This window comes from Hemitrygon akajei, chromosome 5, assembly GCF_048418815.1.
Source record: "Hemitrygon akajei chromosome 5, sHemAka1.3, whole genome shotgun sequence".
NCBI lineage: Eukaryota > Metazoa > Chordata > Chondrichthyes > Myliobatiformes > Dasyatidae > Hemitrygon > Hemitrygon akajei.
The window spans coordinates 94,242,558-94,264,672 of record NC_133128.1 but is presented as its reverse complement, the minus strand read 5'-3'; the positions used below and the strand labels follow the sequence as shown (position 1 = coordinate 94,264,672).

The window sequence follows — 22,115 nt, the reverse complement described above, 5'->3', positions numbered from 1 at the left end:
GCTACCCAGATGGAATGTGAGTTGTTGCTCCTCGAACCTGAGTGTGGCCTCATTGCGGCAGCAGAAGAGGCCATGGACTGAGATTCATAAGACCTAAGAATTCAGCCATTTGGCTCATGGGGTCTGCTCTTCCATTCGATCATGACTGATCCTTTATTCCCTCCTCAGTCCCACTCCCCGGCCTTCTCTCCGTAACCTTTGATGCCATGCCCAATCAAGAACCTGTCAAGCTCTGCCTTAAATACACCCAATGACCTGATCACCACAGCTGCCCGTGGTAACAGAGTCCACAAATCTACCACTCTCTGGCTAAAGGAATTTCTCTGCATCTCTGTTTTAAATGGATGCTCCTCTTCCTGAGCTTGTGCCCTCTTGTCCTAGACTCCCCCACCATGGGAAACATTCTTTCCACATCTACTCTGTCTAGGCCTTTCAACATTCAAAGTGAGATCCTTCCTCATCCTTCTAAATTCCAGTGTGTACAGGCTATCAAACATTCCTTATATGATAACCCTTTCATGCTTGGAATCATCCTTGTGAACCTCCTCTGAACCCTCTCCAATGCCAGCACATCTTTTCATAGATGAGGAGCCTAAAACTGTTCACAATACTCAAGGTGAGGCCTCACTGGAGCCTTATAAAGCCTCAGCATCACATCCCTGGTCTATACTCTAGACATCTTGAAATGAATGCAAACATTGCATTTGCCTTCCTCACCACTGACTCAACCTGCAAGTTAATCTTTAAGGTTTTCTGCACAAGGACTCCCAAGTCCCCTTGCATCTCAGATTTTTGGATTTTCTCCCCATTTAAAAAATAGTCTGCACATTTATTTCTATTACCAAAGTGCATGACCATGCAGTTTCCAACATTGTATTTCATTTGTCACTTTTTTTGCCCATTTTCCTAATCTGTCTAAGTCCTTCTGCAGCCTACCTGTTTCCTCAACACTACCTGCCCCTCTTTGTATCTTTGTACCATCTGCAAACTTGGCAACAAAGCCATCTATTCCATCATCTAAACCATTTATATACAGCATAAAGAGAAGCGGTCCCAACACTAACCCCCACGGAAGACCACTACTCACTGGCAGCCAACCAGACAAGAATCCTTTTAAACCCACTCGCTGTCTCCTACCAATCAGCCAATGCTCTAACCGTGCCAGTAACTTTCCTGTAATACCAGGTGCTCTTAACTTGGTAAGCAGCCTCATGTGTGGCACCTTGTCAAAGGCCTTCTGAAAATCCAAATATACAACAAACACTGCATCTCCTTTGTCTATCCTACTTGTAATCTCCTCAAAGAATTCCAACAGGTTCATCAAGCAAGATTTTCCTTTAAGGAAATCATGCTGACTTTGTCCTGTGTCACCAAGTACTCCATAACCACATCCTTAACAACTTACTCCATCTTCCCAACCACTGGGGTCAGGGTAACTGGTCTATAATTTCCTTTCTGCTGTCTTCCTCCTTTCTAAAGAGCGGATTGATTCATCCAGAAGTGGTTTGGGCTCACCGGGTATTGATCTGCCTGGAATTTCAACACAACTTAGCCAAAGAACCATGAAATGCCATGGCAAATTCTTTCTTGAAATGAGAAGCGTGACATCCGATAAATTTGTGTCTGCTTTATTCACAGCTGCTCGTCGAGTGATCAGACTGCACTCTGAGGAGTACTGCACAACAGCTGAATGTGCTGAGGCTGGTAAGTGGCAACTTTTATTCCTTCTTGAGAATGAGGTTTGTGGGATGCAGACAACAGGACTGAGGTTTGTTCCATTCCCCGTTATTTCAGAAGCTGGGTTCAGACCATTGCTTTAAATCCCAGGTGTGGGGTCCAATGCACCTTAGTTTTCTGTGAGGGAAGCTGTGTTTATCAGCCTTGGACAGGGAAGCAGTTTTAATTTTTGTTCCAAAAGGAAGCATTTCCGAGAGGACACTCACAGGAAAAATGACAAGTACCTTCTCTGCAACACAAAATTCTGGAGGACCTCAGCAGGTCAGGTAGCATCTATAGAAATGAATAAACAGTCAACGTTTTGGGCTGGACCCTTCCTCAGGACTGGAAAGGAAGGGGCAGAAACCAGAATAAGAAGATGGGAGGAGAGAGAGGGCAGAAATTACTGGAAGTTCAGGAAATTGATGTTCAGGTTGAAGTTTACCCAGATGGAATCTTTGGTGTTGCTTCTCCAACTTGAGTTTGTCCTCACCATAGCAGTCGTGGAGTCCTCACCATGCACGGATATAGAAATAAGTTGGAAAATGAGTAGCTTGGGTGATTGAGTTGTTCTCTGAACTTGAAATCCATTTGTAAACGTTTCGTCGCCATACGAGGAGACATTCCAGTGCGTTGTTCACTTGTGTGTACTCCGAATGCTTATCAATCAGCTGATTGGTCGTCATTGCAGAAACTCATTGTGATAGAAGTCAATGTGTGAGCAAACACTTTGCATGCAAGATAATTCCCAGGAGTATGGTTTTACACAAACAACTCTGCAAACTTGTATGTTTTTTTATCAATTCAATTTATAAGTGAATGTGGGCAAAACTCCAGACTATGCAACCAATCAGTGACAAAACCCCTCCCTACGTCACAACTGAGTTTCCATAATAACAACCAATCAGCTGATTGATGAGTATATAAAGGCCAAGCATTTGGAGGACACACCACAAGTGAACAGTGCACTGATTATGTCTCCTCGTATGGTGACGAAACATTTGCAGATGGATTGCCAAGATGAAGAACATCTCAACCCAACCATGGACTGGTATGTCAGAATGGGAATGGAAAGTCAAGTTGAAGCAGGTAGCCTTGTGTGACAGGCAGAGAGAAGGTACCTCGGCAAACCAGTGTCCCAGTCAGCGTTGGGTCTCACCAGTGTTCGAGGCAGCTACACTGGAAGCACCTGACACAGTAGGTGACCTTCACAGATTCACAGGTGAAGTGTTGCCTTACCTGGAAGGACTGTTTGCAGCCCGGAATGGTTGTGAGCTGAAGTGTAGGGACAGGTGCAGAACTTATCGCACTTGCAGAGATAAGTGCCAGGAAGGAGATCAGTAGGGAGGGACAAATGGACAAGGGAGGTATGTAGAGAACGATTCCTACAGAAAGCTGACTGGAGAGGTGGGTAAGATGTACTTCGTGATTCTATTACAGATGATGATGCTTAGTGATTCTATTACAGATGGAAGATGTTACAGGGAATTATGTGCACATAATACAATTATAAAGAAGGCAAGACAACAGTTATATTTCATTAGGATTTTGAGGAGATTTGGTTTGTCACTTAAGACACTCAAAAGCTTCTACAGCTGTACCATGGAGAGCATTCTGACAGGCTGCATCACTGTCTGGTATGGGAGGATGGGGTGTGGGGGAGGGGGGGCTACTGTACAGGATCAAAAGAAGCTACAGAAAATTGTAAAATTAGTCAGCTCCATTTTGGGCACAAGACATCTTCAAGGAGCATTGTCTCAGAAAGGTGACGACCGTCACCCAGAGCATGCCCTCTTCTCATTGTTACCATCAGGAGGTACAGAAGCCTGAAGGCACACACTCAGAGATTCAGGAACAGCTTCTTCCCCTCTGCCATCCGATTCCTAAGTGGACATTGAACCCGTGAAAACTTTGTTGTTCAGACGTTTCCAACTCTTCGTGACCTCATGGACCATCGGGTTTTCATGGCAAGATACAGAGTAGATTGCTAGGCCTTTCTTCCGTGCAGATACTGCTGCTGCTGCCCAGGCTGGGACCCAGCCGGCTGGGTTTGAACTCTGGACCATCTGCCTCGTAGTCCAGTGTTGATGCCACTACACCACCAGCTGGCCTCAGTTTTTATTTCTGTTTTTGCACTATTTTCAATGTAACTATTTAATATACACATATATACTTACTATAACTGATTTACTGATATAATTTTCCCTATGTTATCATGTATTACATTATGTGCTGCTGCGAAGTTAACAAATTTCACGACACATGCCGGTGATATTAAATCTGATTCTGATTTAGAGTCTGTGAGGTAGTGGGGAAGGACAAAGGGAACAGGAGGACGGAGCGAGGGCAGATGTGGGAAATTGAGATGCGGATAAGTGCAACACTGGCAGTGGAAGGGAAGCTTCTTACTTTGAAAAACGAGGACATCCCTGATGTTCTGGAATGGAAAGCCTCATCCTGATAACAGATGTGGCAGAGACAGAGGAGCTGTGAAAGGGGAATACCATTTTCACAACTGATAGTGTGGGAACAGCTGTACCCAAGATAACTGAGTGTCAGTTCATCTGTAAAAGATGCCAGTGCATTGTCTGTCTCCAGAAATGGGAACAGTGAGATCAAGAAAAGGGAGAGAGGTGACCGAGATGGCCCAAATAAAGTTGAGGATAAGGTGGAAGTTGAAGGCAAAGTTGATTAAAATTGATGAGCTCAGCATGGGTGCAGAAGCAACACCAATGTAGTCATCGATGCAGTGGAGAAAAAGTTGAGGTATGTTACAGGTGTAGTTTTGGAACATGGTAGTTCCACGGCTGATAAAAAGGCAGGGATAGCTGGGGACATGCGAGAGTCCATAGTTACACTTCTGGTTCGGAGAGAGTGGGAGGAGCCAAAAGAAAGGAGAGAAAGAACCAGTTCCACCAACGAGGGAGGAGGGTGGTGGACTGGCACTGGTTAGTTCTGTTGTCCAGAAAGAAGTGGAGAGCTTTAAGGCTTTCCTGATGGGAAACGGAAGTGTATAGGGATGGGCCAGGGAACTGGAAGTGACTGAAGTATCACAGATGTAGGGAGGAGCAAAGGGGATACGAAGGAGTCGAGGTATGTGGATCAGTTCGGTGCAGTAGAGGCTGGCAGAAACTGTGGTTCTACCTGAACAGTCGGGCTTGTGGATCTTGGGTAGGAGGTAAAAACAGTGTAAAATACAGGGAATCTGAGGCTGGTGTCAGTGGATGGTTGATCTCAAGAACTAATAAGGTTGTTGATGGTGTGGGAGACAATGGCCCGATGCTCCTTAGTGAGGTCCTTTTCAAGGATTAAGTAAGAAGAAGTGTCTGAAAGTTGACCTTGGTGGTGAGGTTATGGTTGGTTCTGAGAGACTGGAGGGCAATACTTTCAGAGGGGGTGAAATTGGAATAGGAGAGGGGAATGCTGAAGTTGAGAAGTTTGATGTCCCATTGGCTGTCAGAGTTGAAAAGATTCCAAAAGGGCAGAAGGCCAGAGTGGGATGTTTAAGAAAAGGATGAGGGTTGAAGACAGGAGAAGGGACATCGGAGGGGTGAGGGAGGGGTGGGGGTAGGGAAATCCTTGCCAGAGACGTAGGTTCGGAGACAGAGGCAATGGAAGGAGCTCGACATTGTCAGTGGCTATGAGAAAGTTCTCAGCCTGGAAGTGGTTGGGCTGTGGCCATAGCCAATGCAGAAACTGGATGCAGCCAGAGCCAAGGTCAAAGGTGCAGAGTCTCTCCTGTTTATGAAAAAGCATCACTGCTTCTCAGCATATTATGGAACTTTGCAAAAGAAAACTTTTCCTGAGTTTCGTTAATGCTGCACACGCTCTATTTGAAGGAGTTAGAGCATGTGATGCTCTCTTTCAGATACACATGGTATAGTTTACCATTCTCCAAGAGAAAGAGAATCAGACGAGAGAGAGGGTGAATGTTGGTTTAGTTTCTATCCCTCTCCTGTGCCGGTAGCACCATGTTCTCAGGACAGGCCCAGCCTGTCCACATCCAAGTCCAAGCTGAGTTTCCTGTCATGTGCCCAAATACTGTACAGTGAGGTACAGGCACAATGCAAAGCTTGTTTGTCGCAGCCTCACAGGCATGTAGGTTTAGACAACGCACTGAATGTAAATTGACATTCTGAATTCAGGTTTCTGAATGTAAACAGAAATCATTCAAGACAGTGAAGAAAAATAAAACGAGAATGCAAGATATTACATTACTCAAGCATATTGTGCTGAGGTTTTTGAAGACATTGCAATTGTCCTGCATGTTTGATGATATTGTGAGGATACAGCTAACACAGTGCTACATTTCCTGACCCTTCTTTCTTCTCAGCACACAAAATTGGCCCCCTTACTCTCGGTGTTATGACATCAGATTCACGGATCTAGTTGTTCCTGTGATGTTAGTTGTGTCGATGGTACTGGTAATCAGTCAGGCAATAGCAAAAACTGGAGGTCAGGATTGGGATCAACAATTTTCAGGAAGGTGGATTCAGAAGGAAAGAAGATATTAGTACTTTGAGCAAATCTTTACTATTCTTAACATAAATACAAAAGGTTCTACAGATGCTGGAAATCAAGAGCAACATACACAAGATACTGGAGGAACTGAGCAGGTCAGGCAGCATCCATGGAAGTGAATAAACTGTCAACCTTTCAGGCTAAGACCCTTCATCAGGACTGGAAAGGAAGGGCAAGAGGCCAGAATTCTGATGAAGAGTCTCAGCCCAGAACATTGACTGTTTATTCATTTCCATAATGCTGCTTGACCTTCTGAGTTCCTCCAGCATTTTGTGTCTTACTCTTAACATTTGGCAAGTTATTCAGGAGATTCTGTAACTCATGTGTTCCATCGCTCAAGAGTTGGTGAGAATCGCTATGTGGAGCTGAAGACAGGCGTGAGTTTCAAAATACACGACGCAGATCTACGTTGTTTGGCGCTCAAAGTGTTAGTGAGTCTAGGCCCGACCTCACTCACGTCATGTACATTAACGCAGTGTAACTCAGGATGCTGAATTGTGCAGACCTAGTTGATACACTGTGGATACAAGCTTTGTTTACAAGTGTCTGTGAAAGGAAGATTTTGCAATTCACTTCTTTGTTGATCTTTTCCAGTTTAATTTGTGGAACGCAATTGTGTTGAACTGATATGCTGCGGAATCTCATTAACAAAAACTTTCAAATAGCAAAATGTAAATATTTGGGATTTGCACCTCTGGCGTTTAGTTTCCTAGTATTTTTTTGTTTTTAATGCTTTGCTTGACCTGGGTTATCTTTAGCCTATATATATTAAAGGTAGAATAAGTGATTGCACAAACTCTAAGGAGGGGAGCCACCCTAGATTAGATTGAAAGTTTTGGTTGTATGGGGAATACTTTGGAAGTTTTTTGTTTGGTAATGCCTGCGATCATCCTCAGTTGGGGAGGTAGATCTAGGCTTCAGGGGTTAATTGTATTTTCTTGTTTGTGTAAAGGGGTGGGGAAGTGTTTTGAGGGATTATCATAGCAGCTTATTCTTTTGTGTGTTATGGATTGGCCAGACTTTCTTTTCATTGTGCGTTATTGTGTGCAGCTTGTGTCCTCACACTGTTTTGGATTGTGGGCCCTGTGTGTCTTTTGATGTGGTTAACATGATTGCTGCCGATGGAGGCCACCCTGGGAGGTTTATTTCTTGGAATGTAAAGGGGCTCAGTGGTCCTGTTAAAAGAGCTAAAGTTTTCTCTCATCTGAAACAATTAAAAGCAGATATACTATTTCTACAAGAGACACATTTAAGAGTGGAAGACCATAATAGACTCCATAAAGCATGGATTAGTCAGGTTTTTCATTCCAGATTTAATAGTAGGTCCAGGGGGTGGCAATATTAATCACCAAAAGAAAGCAGTTCACACCATCTGATGTGATCAGTGACCCTAATGGTTGCTTTATTATAGCCCCTGGATCTCTCTTTCAGATACCTGTCATTGTGGTAAATGTTTATGCCCCTAATTGGGATGACTTCCACTTTGCAGATAAGGTTTTATCACTAATACCTAACCTGAATACAGACCAGCTGATCTTTTCAGGAGATTTGAACTGTGCTATTGACCCACTGCTTGATAGATCTAGCTCTAGGAGAGCTTCTTCTGGTACGGCAAAGGCCTTCTCGATGTTTATGAAACAAAATGGTTATATGGATCCTTGAAGATTTTTGAATCCATTGGTTGGGCAATTCTCTCTCTTTTCTCATGTTCACCACTCCTATTCCAGGCTAGACTATTTCTTTATAGATAGCTCCTTGATACCAATGATTAGACAAATTGAGTACACTGCTATAGCTATATTTGAAACTGTGAAACTGGATCTATGTTTTCCTTTCAGCATTAGAGAACAGCCTCTTTGGAGACTTATCCCCTTTTACTTTCCAGTGAGAAATGTCGTAGTTATATGTCGGCTAACATTGACACATTCTTTGAGACTAACAAAACTGAGTCGGTATCGTAATCTTTACTTTGGGAAACTTCAAAAGCTTACTTGAGGGGTCAAATAATATACTTCAGATGCCAATAAAGAGCGTAGGAAGGAAATGCAAGTGTTATTGCTATCTATTTTGGACCTGGATAGGCAATATTCTGAGGCACCCACTGTGGAATTATATAAAAGCCGAGCTGATTTGCAAGCGAAGTTTAATCTTCTATCTACAAACCTATCAGAACAATTAAGACACGTGGCCTCTGTTATGAATATGGTGACAAGGCGAGCCGGCTTATGGCTCATCAGTTGAAGCATCAAGCTGCATCACGACTTATTCCCCAGATAAGAGACACGCACCAAAACTTGACAAGCAATCCAAAAGAGATTAATAACATCTTTGCAACTTTTTATTCCTCTCTGTATACCTCAGAATTTCCCTCAGATATAACAAATATGGAACGTTTTTAGATAATTTGAAAATACCAACTCTTGAACCAGAGGAGGTGGAGAATTTAGATCGGGCTCTTGGGCAGGAAGAGATTAATAATGCCATTATGGCTATGCAGAGTGGTAAGTCCCCAGGTCCTGATGGTTATCCGATAGAATTTTATAACCTTGTAAAAGTGGTTCAGGAATCTTTGGAGAACAGTTTCTTACCCCCAGAGGCATCTATTTCACTTCTTCTTAAAAAGGACAAGGATCCGACATTGTGGATCATATCACCCCATCTCGCTTTTGAATGTAGATGTGAAAATTTTGGCTAAAGTGCTTGTGTGCCGTTTAGAACGTCTTAGAACATCCTAAGATAATCTCAGATGATCAAACAGGTTTTATTCAAAATCGCCATTCTTTTTTTAATATCCATCGACTGGCTGACGTGGTTTATTCACCCAGTGATTCTCCGAGTCCGGAGGTTGTTATCTCCTTGGGCGCGGAGAAGGCGTTTGATAGAGTGGGGTGGGTATAATTGTTTAGTGTTTTGGAGAAATTTGGATTTGGCAGAATATTTGTAGCCTGAGTTAAGCTATTATATCACTCACCTTTAGTGTGTATACAGACAAATTATTTTCGATCTGACTATTTCCCATTAACACGTGGCACTCACCAAGGCTGCCCATTGTCCCCTCTTCTTTTTGTAATTGCAATTGAGCCTCTTTCTATTGCACTTAAGTCAACTACATTATTTCAAGGCGTTAGGAGAGGGGACATGGAACACCGTGTATCCCTGTATGCTGACGACCTCTTACTTTATGTTAGCGAGCCTGTAGGTAGCAGTCCTGCTATTGTGTCAATTTGGAGCCTTCTCTGGCTATAAACTGAAACTTCAAAAAAGTAAATGCTTTCCCATTAATAACTTGGCCCTACGGATCCGACAGGAATCTTTGCCTTTTCCTTTATCTCAAGATGGTTTTGTATACCTAGGAATACATATTAATCGCTCTTTTACATCTCTGTTTGAAGCTAGCCACAGGCCTCAGGTTAGCTAAATGAAGGCTGATTTTGAGAGATGGCGCGGTTTACCCCTTACTATAGCTGGAGGAATTCAATCAGTGAGAATGACGATACTTCCCAGTTTACCCCTCACTATAGCTGGAGGAATTCAATCAGTGAAAATGACGATACTTCCCAGTTTACCCCTCACTATAGCTGGAGGAATTCAATCAGTGAGAATGACGATACTTCGCAGTTTACCCCTCACTATAGCTGGAGGAATTCAATCAGTGAAAATGACGATACTTCCCAGTTTACCCCTCACTGTAGCTGGAGGAATTCAATCAGTGAGAATGACGAAACTTCCCAGTTTACCTCTCACTATAGCTGGAGGAATTCAATCAGTGAGAATGACGAAACTTCCCAGATCTCTTCACTTGTTCCAGAGCTTGCCAGTTTTCTTATCTACGTTATTTTTCAAATCAGTCGACCAAGCCATAACCTCCTTTATTTGGGAAACTAAAGTCCCAAGAGTTAATAAGCGCACTCTCCAAAGAGGTTGTGACATAGGTGGAATGGGCCTTCCTAGCTTTATTCATTATTACTGGGCATCGAGCATTCAGAAGGTATTATTTTGGCTCCACCGGCCAGATATAAACTGGTGCCTGCTTGAGACACGGTCCTGCCACTCCTCGTCCCTTCCAGCTTTAGTGTATTCTTCCTTGCCATTGAAATCCTCTCAATTCACATCTAACCTGGTCGTGCTCTCCACCCTCAAACTTTTTAATCAATTTCGCTGCCACTATAAGTTCATATCAGCTTCAATTTTGGGTCCCATTCATAGAAACCCATCTATTTCTTCCCTCCACACTCGATTCAGTTTTTAGACAATGGAGTTTGAACGGTCTTATGGGCATTAAGCATTTGTACACTGATAATATATTTGATAGTTTTGATAACCTGTGCAGTAAATATGGCCTTCTACATAATCATTTTTTAAAATACCTGTAGATTCACCACTTTGTCAAGGAAAAATTCCCTCTTTTCCTGATCTACCACCTGCTATGTGGTGTGAAAAGTTCAATCTAGCTTTAATAAAGGGCTGATCTCTGTACTATACTCTCTGCTGATGTCTTTGGAAGTTCAAGATCTAAAGATCTAAACAAATCTAAGTCTAGGTGGGAGGATGACCTTGGTATAGATCTGGCTGAGGAATATTGGGCAAAAGCATTGAATAGAGTTCATTCCTCATCATCATGTGCTAGACTGGGGCTCATACAATGTAAAGTTTTACACAGGGTACATTAAGTAAAGCCAGGCTTGCTGACATATATCCCGGAACAGACGCTGGCTGTGACAGGTGTTCCTTCTCTCCGGCTGGTTTAGGTTTAGTACATGTATTTTGGTCTTGCCCTTGGCTTGATAGCTATTGGGCACTGGTTTTTAAAATTATCAGTGAGGTTTTGGGGGTGACACTGAGACCTTGCCCGCTTATAGCTGTATTTGGTGTGGCGGATGATTCTTTGGGTTTAAATGCAAACTAGTCGGATATCGTTGCATTTACATCGCTTTTGGCCCATAGGAGAATCTTGCTGGTCTGGAGATCTGCCACTCCCCCATCTGCTGCTGCTTGGTTAGAGGACATAATGTTTTTTCTGAAATTAGAAAAGGTGAAATTCACTCTGAGGGGGTCTGTGAAAAAGCTCTATTCAAAATGGGGACCTTTCTTGTCATATTTTGGGAGTCTTAAGGAATTACCTACTAGTTGAGGGCATCTGATTGTACTTGGGAAGTTGCCTCTCTCTTAACACGCATCTGGTTTACCTCACAGGGTGGTTGATGAATTGTAATATGAGTATATTCTGGATCATCTGACATGTTGTGGATGTGTGTGGGCCTTCGTCTTGAAGGAGTGTGGGGGTATGGCTGTGAAATGTCCGTACTTGTATTTGTGAAGTGTTGCATTGTAAATACATTAGCTGCCATGGTATGTTCGGGGAGGGAGGGTGAGGGGAGTTTTGTTTAGGAGAAAGATATAAAAGCAAAATGGAGGAAAATGTAACCATTATGTATTCTGTTTTGTGTCATTCCTTCAAAAAAATAATTTAAAAAAAGAAAAGAAATACACCACCCAGTGATCACCTCCAACTAGAGAGAATAACCTCTTACTCATGACATTCATGGCCCATCAGATGGGCATGACCCTTGATCAGAAACTAAGCTGAACTTTGAGAGGCTTACTTCCTTGACACCTCAAAGGAATTGTTTCTACAAGTCAGGAGTGTGATGGAATGTGTGCAGATCCAACAACTCTCAGGAAGTCTGGCAGCCTCCAGAACAAAGCAACCTGTTCTCTCAGCACTGCAACGACCATCTGAACATTAGTTCCCTTCATCAGCAACACACAGTGTCTACCGTGCACATTGTGTATCAATGGCACTGCAGTTATTTGGCCAGGCTACTCTGACATCCCCTCCCAAACCCACAAGAAGGACAAGGGCACCACCAATCTTAGGCAGATTCACTCCAACTCACACACAACGTTTGGATATCGAGCATCTTTCACTATCATTGTGCTAGATCCTAGAACTCCTTCCCCTACAGCAGACTGAGTGGTTCAAGAAGGCAGCTCATCACAACCACTTTGAGTGAAGTTAGGGATGGGCAATAAATGCTGGCCTTCTCAACGACGTTCAGATAAATAGCCAGTCAAAGTTATCTGGTAGAGATTACTCTGATGTGTTAACTGATCTGACTTGAGATGACATGAGAATTGGCATATCCTGATGACCCTCACCAATTTTTACAAATGCATCCTATCCAGGTATATTACAGCTTGGTATGGCAACCACTCTGTCCAAGACAGCAATAGCAGAGAGTTGACAGCACAAAATTCACCCTCCCCTCAACTGACTGTCTACATTCCCTGCTACCTCAGGAAAGCAGCGAACACAGCTAAAGACCCTTGCCACTCCGATCATTCTCTCTTCTCCCCTCTCCCATTAGGCAGAAGACACCAAAGCCTGGATTGTTTAGGCTATTGCTCAGCAACATGTGAAGTAGATCAGATTGAGTTAGGTTATTGTCATGTTCACGTGAGTTCACCAAGAATCAGAACTGAATTTCTTATCACTGACGTGAAGCTCACAGAGTGAACAGTACCCTTGGGAATAGTAAATCAACAGTAAACACCTCGACAAGCACAAAACATAGTGCAGCTTTAGAAATGCTAAAATGACAGTAACAGAATGAGGAGAAGTTCAGAGTCGAGGAAATGTAGTACTTCTTGGGAGGGATGTGAAGAGGTGATTATTTCAGAAGCCTGATACAGTGGGAAAGAAGCTGTTCTTGAGTCTTTTAATCAGGCTTTCCTGTATCTTCTCCCAAAGGTAGAAGCGGAATGGCCAGCTGGCAAGTATTGCTGACGATACTGTTAGCTTTTCTGAAGCAACACACCTTAATGGGTGGAAAGGAGTGGACTGAGTTGGAGTGGGCTCTTGTCGACCCAGAGCAGAGCAATGGCCCTACCAGGCTGAGATACCTTTTATAACATATCTGTGGAGGTTCAAGAGAACCCTCCTGGACAAGCCAAATCTTCTCAAATGCCTAAGGAAGTACATAAGCTGAGGTGCATTCCCAATATCTGCAACAATGTGAAGCTGATGAGTTAGATTCAAGGTGTTTGTTTGTAAAATTGTTCTCTGTCCAAACTTTCCTCCAAGGTCCTTTAGTCTTCAGGACTAGGAGGGGTGAGCTCATGTCCAAAGGTGTTTTTGGGAGAACACGTTTAAGAGATCACGATGGTCACTTCTTGTTTGGGTGGAAGTCAAGTTTATTGACATGTGCAGAAGTATGGTGAGGTACAATGAAAGACTTAATTGCAGCAGCATCACAGTTCCGTAGGTTCAGCGAATACACAAAGCATTCTGTAAGTTGTATAGAGATATGCATAAATTATCACAGACAGTGAAGAAAAAAATACTGTAAGAAAGTAATTGTTCCCAAATCGGATGGTGAGGGATTTGAGGCTTTTGTACCTCCTGCCAGAGAGACCGGTTAGTGGGGATCCTTGATAAACTCCTCTTGTAGATGTTGTCAATGGTGGGGAGGCCAGTCTGTATCCTCCACACTCTGCTGCCTCCTGCACAGCTGTGCATTGAAATTCTTGTAAATACCTTGATGTAACAATCAGGAAACTTTCTAAAAAGCTGTAGCAACTATGGTAACTGTGCAATGGCTTTCACTTGTGATTATTGTGAAGAAAGCACGACAGCACCTCTACTTCTTCAGGAGTCTATGGAGGTTCAGCATGTCATCAAAAACCTTGGCAAACTTCTATAGAGATGTGGTGGAAAGTGTGCTGACTGGTTGCATTACGGCCTGGTATGGGAAAATCAATGCCTTTGAGTGGAAAATCCTACAAAAGGTAGTGGACTTGGCCCAATACATCACAGGTACAACCCTCCCAACCACTGAGCACACCTACATGAAACATTGCCGTAGAAAAGCAGCATCGTCATCAAAGATCGTCACCACCCAGGCCGTGCTCTTCTCTTGCTGCAGCCACCAGGAAGAGTGTACCAGTGTCTCAGGACTCGCACCACCAGGTTCAAGAGCAGTTACTACCTTCAACCATCAGGCTCTTGAGCAAAAGGGGATAACTACACTCATTTACGGTCTCTGTTATATTGTTATTTCATGCTCGCTATTTATTTATATTTGCATTTGCCCTGTCTGTTGTTTATTGACTCCGTTCACAGTTACTGTTCTATAGATTTACTAAGTATGCTCGCAGAAAAAGAATCTCAGGGTTGTATGTGGTGACATGTATGTAATCTGGCGATAAATTTTACTTTGAACTTTGATTATGCGTATTTGTGTCAGTGCTATTCGACTGTCTTTGTTTCCTCTTACAGCTGTTACAATATTTAACAAAATCAACTGGTCAGCTGATCCATGTGACAACTTCTACAACTTTGCATGTGGAAGATGGCAGAAGGAGACGCCCATCCCTGAAGACTATCCAAGCTATGGGATTTATGATTGGGTTGAGCAAAATGTCTACATCATGTTGAGAGGCAGGTTCACTCTACTCACTTCTATGCAGAAACACAATTAAGCTTTCAATTCTGGGAAGGAAAGCCCTTGCGTTTTATATTTGTGTAAATGAGATAAATATGGGGTTTTGATAGTGCTGACGCTTTGGTCTGGACACATGAAATGGAGTCTGCATCACAGTCATACATCATGGAATAGGCCCTCCAGCCCATCTCAACCATGCCAGCCAAGGTGCTTACTGTATCTAGTCCAATTTGCACATTTCATCCACATCCCTCTAATTTATTTTATTTTTCCTGCCTCAGTCACTCCTACATAACTGTTCCATATAAGCCCACCTTCTGAACTGAGCTGCCTTTCAAATGAAGAAGTTGCCTTTCAAGTTCCAAATAAGTCTTAAACTAATACCCTCTACTTGATTTCTCAACCTTGGGTAAAAGACTGAAAGTACTCGTGCAACCTGGGCCCTCGTTGTTTATGAACTGCCCAAGTTCATAAAGTGCAGCTGCCACACAACCTCCCAGTGTTTATACTCATTGCCCTGACCGATGATGGCCGCCTTCTTCACTCTCTCCACCTGCAATAGCACAGGCAGTAAACCTTGTACTTGTACTAGCACAAGAGGTTCTGCAGATGCTGGACATCTTGAGCAACACACACAAAATGCTGGAGAAACTCAGCAACTCAGGCAGCATCGACAGAAGGAAATAATAAGTTGATGCTTTAGACTGAGACCGCTCATCAGGACTAGAAAGGAAGGGGGCAGAAACCAGAATAAGAAGATGGGGGAAGGGAAGGTAGTCAAGCTGGCAGGTGAGGGGGAAGGTGGGTAGATGGGGAATGATGTGAGAGGCTGGAAGATGGAAGGAATCTGATAGGAGAGGACAGTGGGGATCTAAGATGAGGCCGATCTGCTGTGCTGTGAGTGACAGAGAATATTCAGCATTACCTGTTTACAGTTAGTATATGGGAAAGTACTTCAGGGGTTTAGCTGTGGATTTGGCCTGGTCAGCGTCCCAGCCCATAAAGAAAAGTTCAGCAAACTACACAAACCAAAGGTCTGCGCCCCAACTGCACACTGTACATGATTCTCACGCTCTGCCACTTTTCCTTTGACAACGAGCTTGGGTCTCGGAAATGCTGATCTCCTTTTAGTATAACATTATTGCATCACAGGAGCTGGGTTAACTTGTGTAAATGTGTAGGCAGTAAACCTCCTGTGGATTCAGTTTTTTCTGTGATGCAGAGAATTCAATAGCTGGCTTTTTGATCAAATATACAGGACAACAATGATTTTGCTTCCTGAATAATTTTAGGTATACCTTTCGTATCGCCTATATTCATTATTTGAATTCATAATTCAAGTCAATTAAAATTTTGCCCACAATGTAAGCTGAAAAGTTTTCTATCTTATTCAGGCATGCCTGCCAATGCTTTGGGCTGCCAGCATTACCACAACAATGGCAACTTTTTATTGAATCTTCAGTGGTAAGCTTGTAATCTGTGCTGTTACTCAACAGCAATATCCATCCTTCAATACCAATCAACAATGTTTACCATTCAATACCGATCAGCAATGTCTACCTTTCAATACCAATCGGCAATGTCTACCATTCAATACCAATCATCAATGTCTACCTTTCAATACTGATCGGCAATGTCCACCCTTCAATACCGATCAACAATGTCCACCCTTCAATACCGGTCGACAATGTCCACCTTTCAATACCGATTGAGAATGTCCACCTTTCAATACCGATCGGCAATATCCACACTTCAACACCAATCGGCAATGTCCACCTTTCAATACCGATCATCAATGTCTACCCTTCAATACCGATCGACAATATCCACCCTTCAACACCGATCAGCAATGTCCACCCTTCAATACCGATCGGCAATGTCCACCCTTCAACACCGATCGACAATATCCACCCTTCAATACAGATCGACAATATCCACCCTTCAACACCGATCGACAATGTCCACCTTTCAATACCGATCGGCAATGTCCACCCTTCAATACCGATCGGCAATGTCCACCCTTCAACACCGATCGACAATGTCCATCCTTCAACACCGATGGGCAATGTCCACTTTTCAATACCGATCGGCAATGTCCACCCTTCAATACCGGTCACCAATGTCCACCTTTCAACACCGATCGGCAATGTCCACCTTTCAATACCAATCGGCAATGTCCACCTTTCAATACCGATCGGCAATATCCACCCTTCAACACCGATCGGCAATGTCCACCTTTCAACACCGATCATCAATGTCCACCTTTCAATACCGATCGGCAATGTCCGCCCTTCAATACCGGTCGACAATGTCCACCTTTCAACACCGATCGGCAATGTCAACCTTTCAATACCGATCGGCAATGTCCACCCTTCAATACCGATCGGCAATGTCCGCCCTTCAATACCGGTCGACAATGTCCACCTTTCAACACCGATCGGCAATGTCAACCTTTCAATACCGATCGGCAATGTCCACCCTTCAACACCGATCGGCAATGTCCACCTTTCAATACCGATCATCAATGTCTACCCTTCAATACCGATCGACAATATCCACCCTTCAATACTGATCGGCAATGTCCACCCTTCAATGCCGGTCGCCAATGTCCACCTTTCAACACCGATCGGCAATGTCCACCTTTCAATACCGATCAGCAATGTCCACCCTTCAATACCAATCGGCAATGTCCACCTTTCAATACCGATCGGCAATATCCACCCTTCAACACCGATCGGCAATGTCCACCTTTCAATACCGATCGGCAATGTCCACCCTTCAATACCGGTCGACAATGTCCACCTTTCAACACCGATCGGCAATGTCCACCTTTCAATACCGATCGGCAATGTCCACCCTTCAATACCGATCGGCAATGTCCACCTTTCAATACCGATCGGCAATGTCCACCCTTCAATACCGGTCGACAATATCCACCCTTCAACACCGATCGGCAATGTCCACCTTTCAATACCGATCGGCAATGTCCACCTTTCAATACAGATCAACAATATCCACCTTTCAATACCGATCGGCAATGTCCACCCTTCAATACCGGTCGACAATATCCACCCTTCAACACCGATCGGCAATGTCCACCTTTCAATACCGATCGGCAATGTCCACCTTTCAATACAGATCAACAATGTCCACCTTTCAATACCGATCGGCAATATCCACCCTTCAACACCGATCGGCAATGTGCACCTTTCAACGCCGATCATCAATGTCCACCTTTCAATACCGATCGGCAATGTCCACCCTTCAATACCGGTCGACAATGTCCACCCTTCAACACCGATCGGCAATGTCCACCTTTCAATACCGATCGGCAATGTCCACCCTTCAATACCGATCGGCAATGTCCACCTTTCAATACCGATCGGCAATATCCACCCTTCAACACCGATCGACAAGGTCCACCTTTCAACACCGATCATCAATGTCCACCTTTCAATACCGATCGGCAATGTCCATCCTTCAATACCGGTCGGCAATGTCCACCTTTCAACACCGATCGGCAATGTCCACATTTCAATACCGATTGGCAATGTCCACCCTTCAACACCGATTGGCAATGTCCACCTTTCAATACCGATCGACAATGTCCACCCTTCAACACCGATCGGCAATGTCCACCTTTCAATACCGTTCGGCAAAGTCCACCCTTCAACACCGATTGGCAATGTCCACCCTTCAACACCGATCGGCAATGTCCACCTTTCAATACCGATCGGCAATGTCCACCCTTCAATACCGATCGACAATGTCCACCCTTCAATACCGATCGGCAATATACACCCTTCAATACCGATCGGCAATGTCCACCTTTCAACACCGATCGGCAATGTCCAATTTCAATACCGATCGTCAATATACACTCTTCAACACCGATCGGCAATGTCCACCTTTCAATACCGATCATCAATGTCCACCCTTCAACACCGATCGGCAATGTCCACCCTTCAACACCGATTGGCAATATCCACCCTTCAATACCGATCGGCAATGTCCACACTTCAACACCGATCGACAATGTCCACCTTTCAACACCGATCGGCAATGTCCACCTTTCAATACTGATCGGCAATATCCACCCTTCAACACCGATTGGCAATGTCCACCCTTCAACACCGATCGACAATATCCACCCTTCAACACCGATTGGCAATGTCCACCCTTCAACACCGATCGACAATATCCACCCTTCAACACCGATTGGCAATGTCCACCCTTCAACACCGATCGACAATGTCCACCCTTCAACACCGATCGGCAATATCCACCCTTCAACACCGATTGGCAATGACCACCTTTCAATCCCGATCGGCAATGTCCACACTTCAACACCGATTAGCAATGTCCACCCTTCAACACCGATCGGCAATGTCCACCCTTCAACACCGATCGGCAATGTCCACACTTCAACACCGATCGGCAATGTCCACCCTTCAACACCGATCGACAATGTCCACACTTCAACACCGATCGGCAATGTCCACCCTTCAACACCGATCGGCAATGTCCACCTTTCAATACCGATCGGGAATGTCCACACTTCAACACCGATCGGCAATGTCCACCTTTCAATACCGATCGGCAATGTCCACCCTTCAATACCGATCGGCAATGTCCACCCTTCAATACCGGTCGCCAATGTCCACCTTTCAACACCGATCGGCAATGTCCACCTTTCAACACCGATCGGCAATGTCAACCCTTCAACACCGATCGGCAATGTCCACCCTTCAACACCGATCGACAATGTCCACACTTCAACACCGATCGGCAATGTCCACCCTTCAACACCGATCGGCAATGTCCACCTTTCAATACCGATCGGGAATGTCCACACTTCAACACCGATCGGCAATGTCCACCTTTCAATACCGATCGGCAATGTCCACCCTTCAATACCGATCGGCAATGTCCACCCTTCAATACCGGTCGCCAATGTCCACCTTTCAACACCGATCGGCAATGTCCACCCTTCAACACCGATCGGCAATGTCCACCTTTCAATACCGATCGGCAATGTCCACCCTTCAATACCGATCGGCAATGTCCACCTTTCAACACCGATCGGCAATGTCCACCTTTCAATACCGATCGGCAATGTCCACCTTTCAATACCGATCGGCAATGTCCACCTTTCAATACAGATCAACAATGTCCACCTTTCAATACCGATCGGCAATATCCACCCTTCAACACCGATCGGCAATGTGCACCTTTCAACGCCGATCATCAATGTCCACCTTTCAATACCGGTCGACAATGTCCACCCTTCAACACCGATCGGCAATGTCCACCTTTCAATACTGATCGGCAATGTCCACCCTTCAACACCGATCGACAATGTCCACCTTTCAACACCGATCGGCAATGTCCACCCTTCAACACCGATCGGCAATGTCCACCCTTCAACACCGATCGACAATGTCCACACTTCAACACCGATCGGCAATGTCCACCCTTCAACACCGATCGGCAATGTCCACCTTTCAATACCGATCGGGAATGTCCACACTTCAACACCGATCGGCAATGTCCACCTTTCAATACCGATCGGCAATGTCCACCCTTCAATACCGATCGGCAATGTCCACCCTTCAATACCGGTCGCCAATGTCCACCTTTCAACACCGATCGACAATGTCCACACTTCAACACCGATCGGCAATGTCCACCCTTCAACACCGATCGGCAATGTCCACCTTTCAATACCGATCGGGAATGTCCACACTTCAACACCGATCGGCAATGTCCACCCTTCAACACCGATCGGCAATGTCCACCTTTCAATACCGATCGGGAATGTCCACACTTCAACACCGATCGGCAATGTCCACCTTTCAATACCGATCGGCAATGTCCACCCTTCAATACCGATCGGCAATGTCCACCCTTCAATACCGGTCGCCAATGTCCACCTTTCAACACCGATCGGCAATGTCCACCCTTCAACACCGATCGGCAATGTCCACCTTTCAATACCGATCGGCAATATCCACCCTTCAACACCGATCGGCAATGTCCACCTTTCAACACCGATTGACAATGTCCTCCTTTCAATACCGATCGGCAATGTCCAGACTTCAATACCGATCGGCTGTGCTGTATCCATGAATGAAAACTACTGAAATTTGGAAGTCTTGTTGAAACACGTACAGTACAGCTGCTATAAGTGAGCATCTGTGATGATCTGAAAGTAGTAGTGCTGCTACTAGGAATGCTGCTTGAATACACCAGGTACTGCTGATTCATTTGCAAATGGGACAGCTGTGCTAAAGAATCTCATTACATTAAAACTGATCGGTCACTCAGTAAGCAGTTCATTGCAGGGCAGAAAAGTGCGGTACATAAGCCACTTTTAGACCCAACAAAGATATTTTGCCTCTTCTTCAAATAAAACTGGGACTTATGAAAACTTTTGTCAAAGCGATGCACAAGAGAGGTGAAGGATTTTAATATTTAACTCGGCTGTTTCCCAGAATAACTGTTGCCAAGATTAAGGAAGGCATTTTTGTTGGTCCATAAACCAAGCAGATTATCGATGACAGGCAATTTGAAGAACTTACTAGTGGGACTGGAGAAAATCACATGGAAGGCATTCAAAGGATGTTATTGAAAATTTTCGTGGCAACTACAGAGCACCAAACTGCGTGCAACTGGTTGACAACATGCTTCAGGCATACAAAACCAGGAAGTGCAACATGTCACTAAAGATTCATTTTCTGCATTCCCGTTTAGACTTTTTCCCTGCAAATCTTGGTGCTGTTGGTGACGAGCATGGTGAAAGGTTTCACCAGGACATTGCGGACATGGAGAAATGGTACCAGGGCAACTGGAATCCATCAATGCTGGCGAATTATTGTTGGACACTTAAGCAAAAAGCCTCAGACACTGAGTACAAATGAAAATCATCAGCAAAACATTTTTAACTTGAACTATTGCAAACCATCAGCACTGTTATGCACTTAAACACATTATAGTCAATAAAAGTTAATTTCTTGTTTCTCCAAACTCCTACATGATACAAATAGTCTGAAATTACATTTGTGTTCAACTTCAAGGGGTCTATCATAATCAGGAAGATTCTAAGGACATAACATTTCTGTCTAATTGCTGTCTAATGATATCAGTGCTGCTCAGGACACTGTCACTGTCACTGGCTGAGAGTTGACAAACTTCCAGGGAAAAGAAATCGAAGTGCTTTTGAATCCTGTCTACAAGGGAATGTCTGATTGTGAAAGGGTATCTGAGTTTGACTTTCTAATATTTGGCCCTTGCAGTACAACATTTGATCATCCCATTAGATAGATAGATAGATAGATAGATACTTTATTCATCCCCATGGGGAAATTCAACATTTTTTCCAATGTCCCATACACTTGTTGTAGCAAAAACTCATTACATACAATACTTAACTCA

At 44.2% G+C, this 22,115-nt stretch overlaps 1 protein-coding gene across 1 annotated transcript in view; it reads left to right on the top strand.

Moving 5' to 3' along the window:
* Positions 1 to 22,115, top strand: part of phex (phosphate regulating endopeptidase homolog, X-linked) — a 580,655-nt gene that overhangs the window by 19,233 nt on the left and 539,307 nt on the right. The window contains exons 2-3 of the mRNA XM_073046078.1: positions 1,639 to 1,704; positions 14,516 to 14,677. Coding sequence (XP_072902179.1) covers positions 1,639 to 1,704; positions 14,516 to 14,677 — 228 coding nt within the window. The remainder of the gene's footprint in view (positions 1 to 1,638; positions 1,705 to 14,515; positions 14,678 to 22,115) is intronic.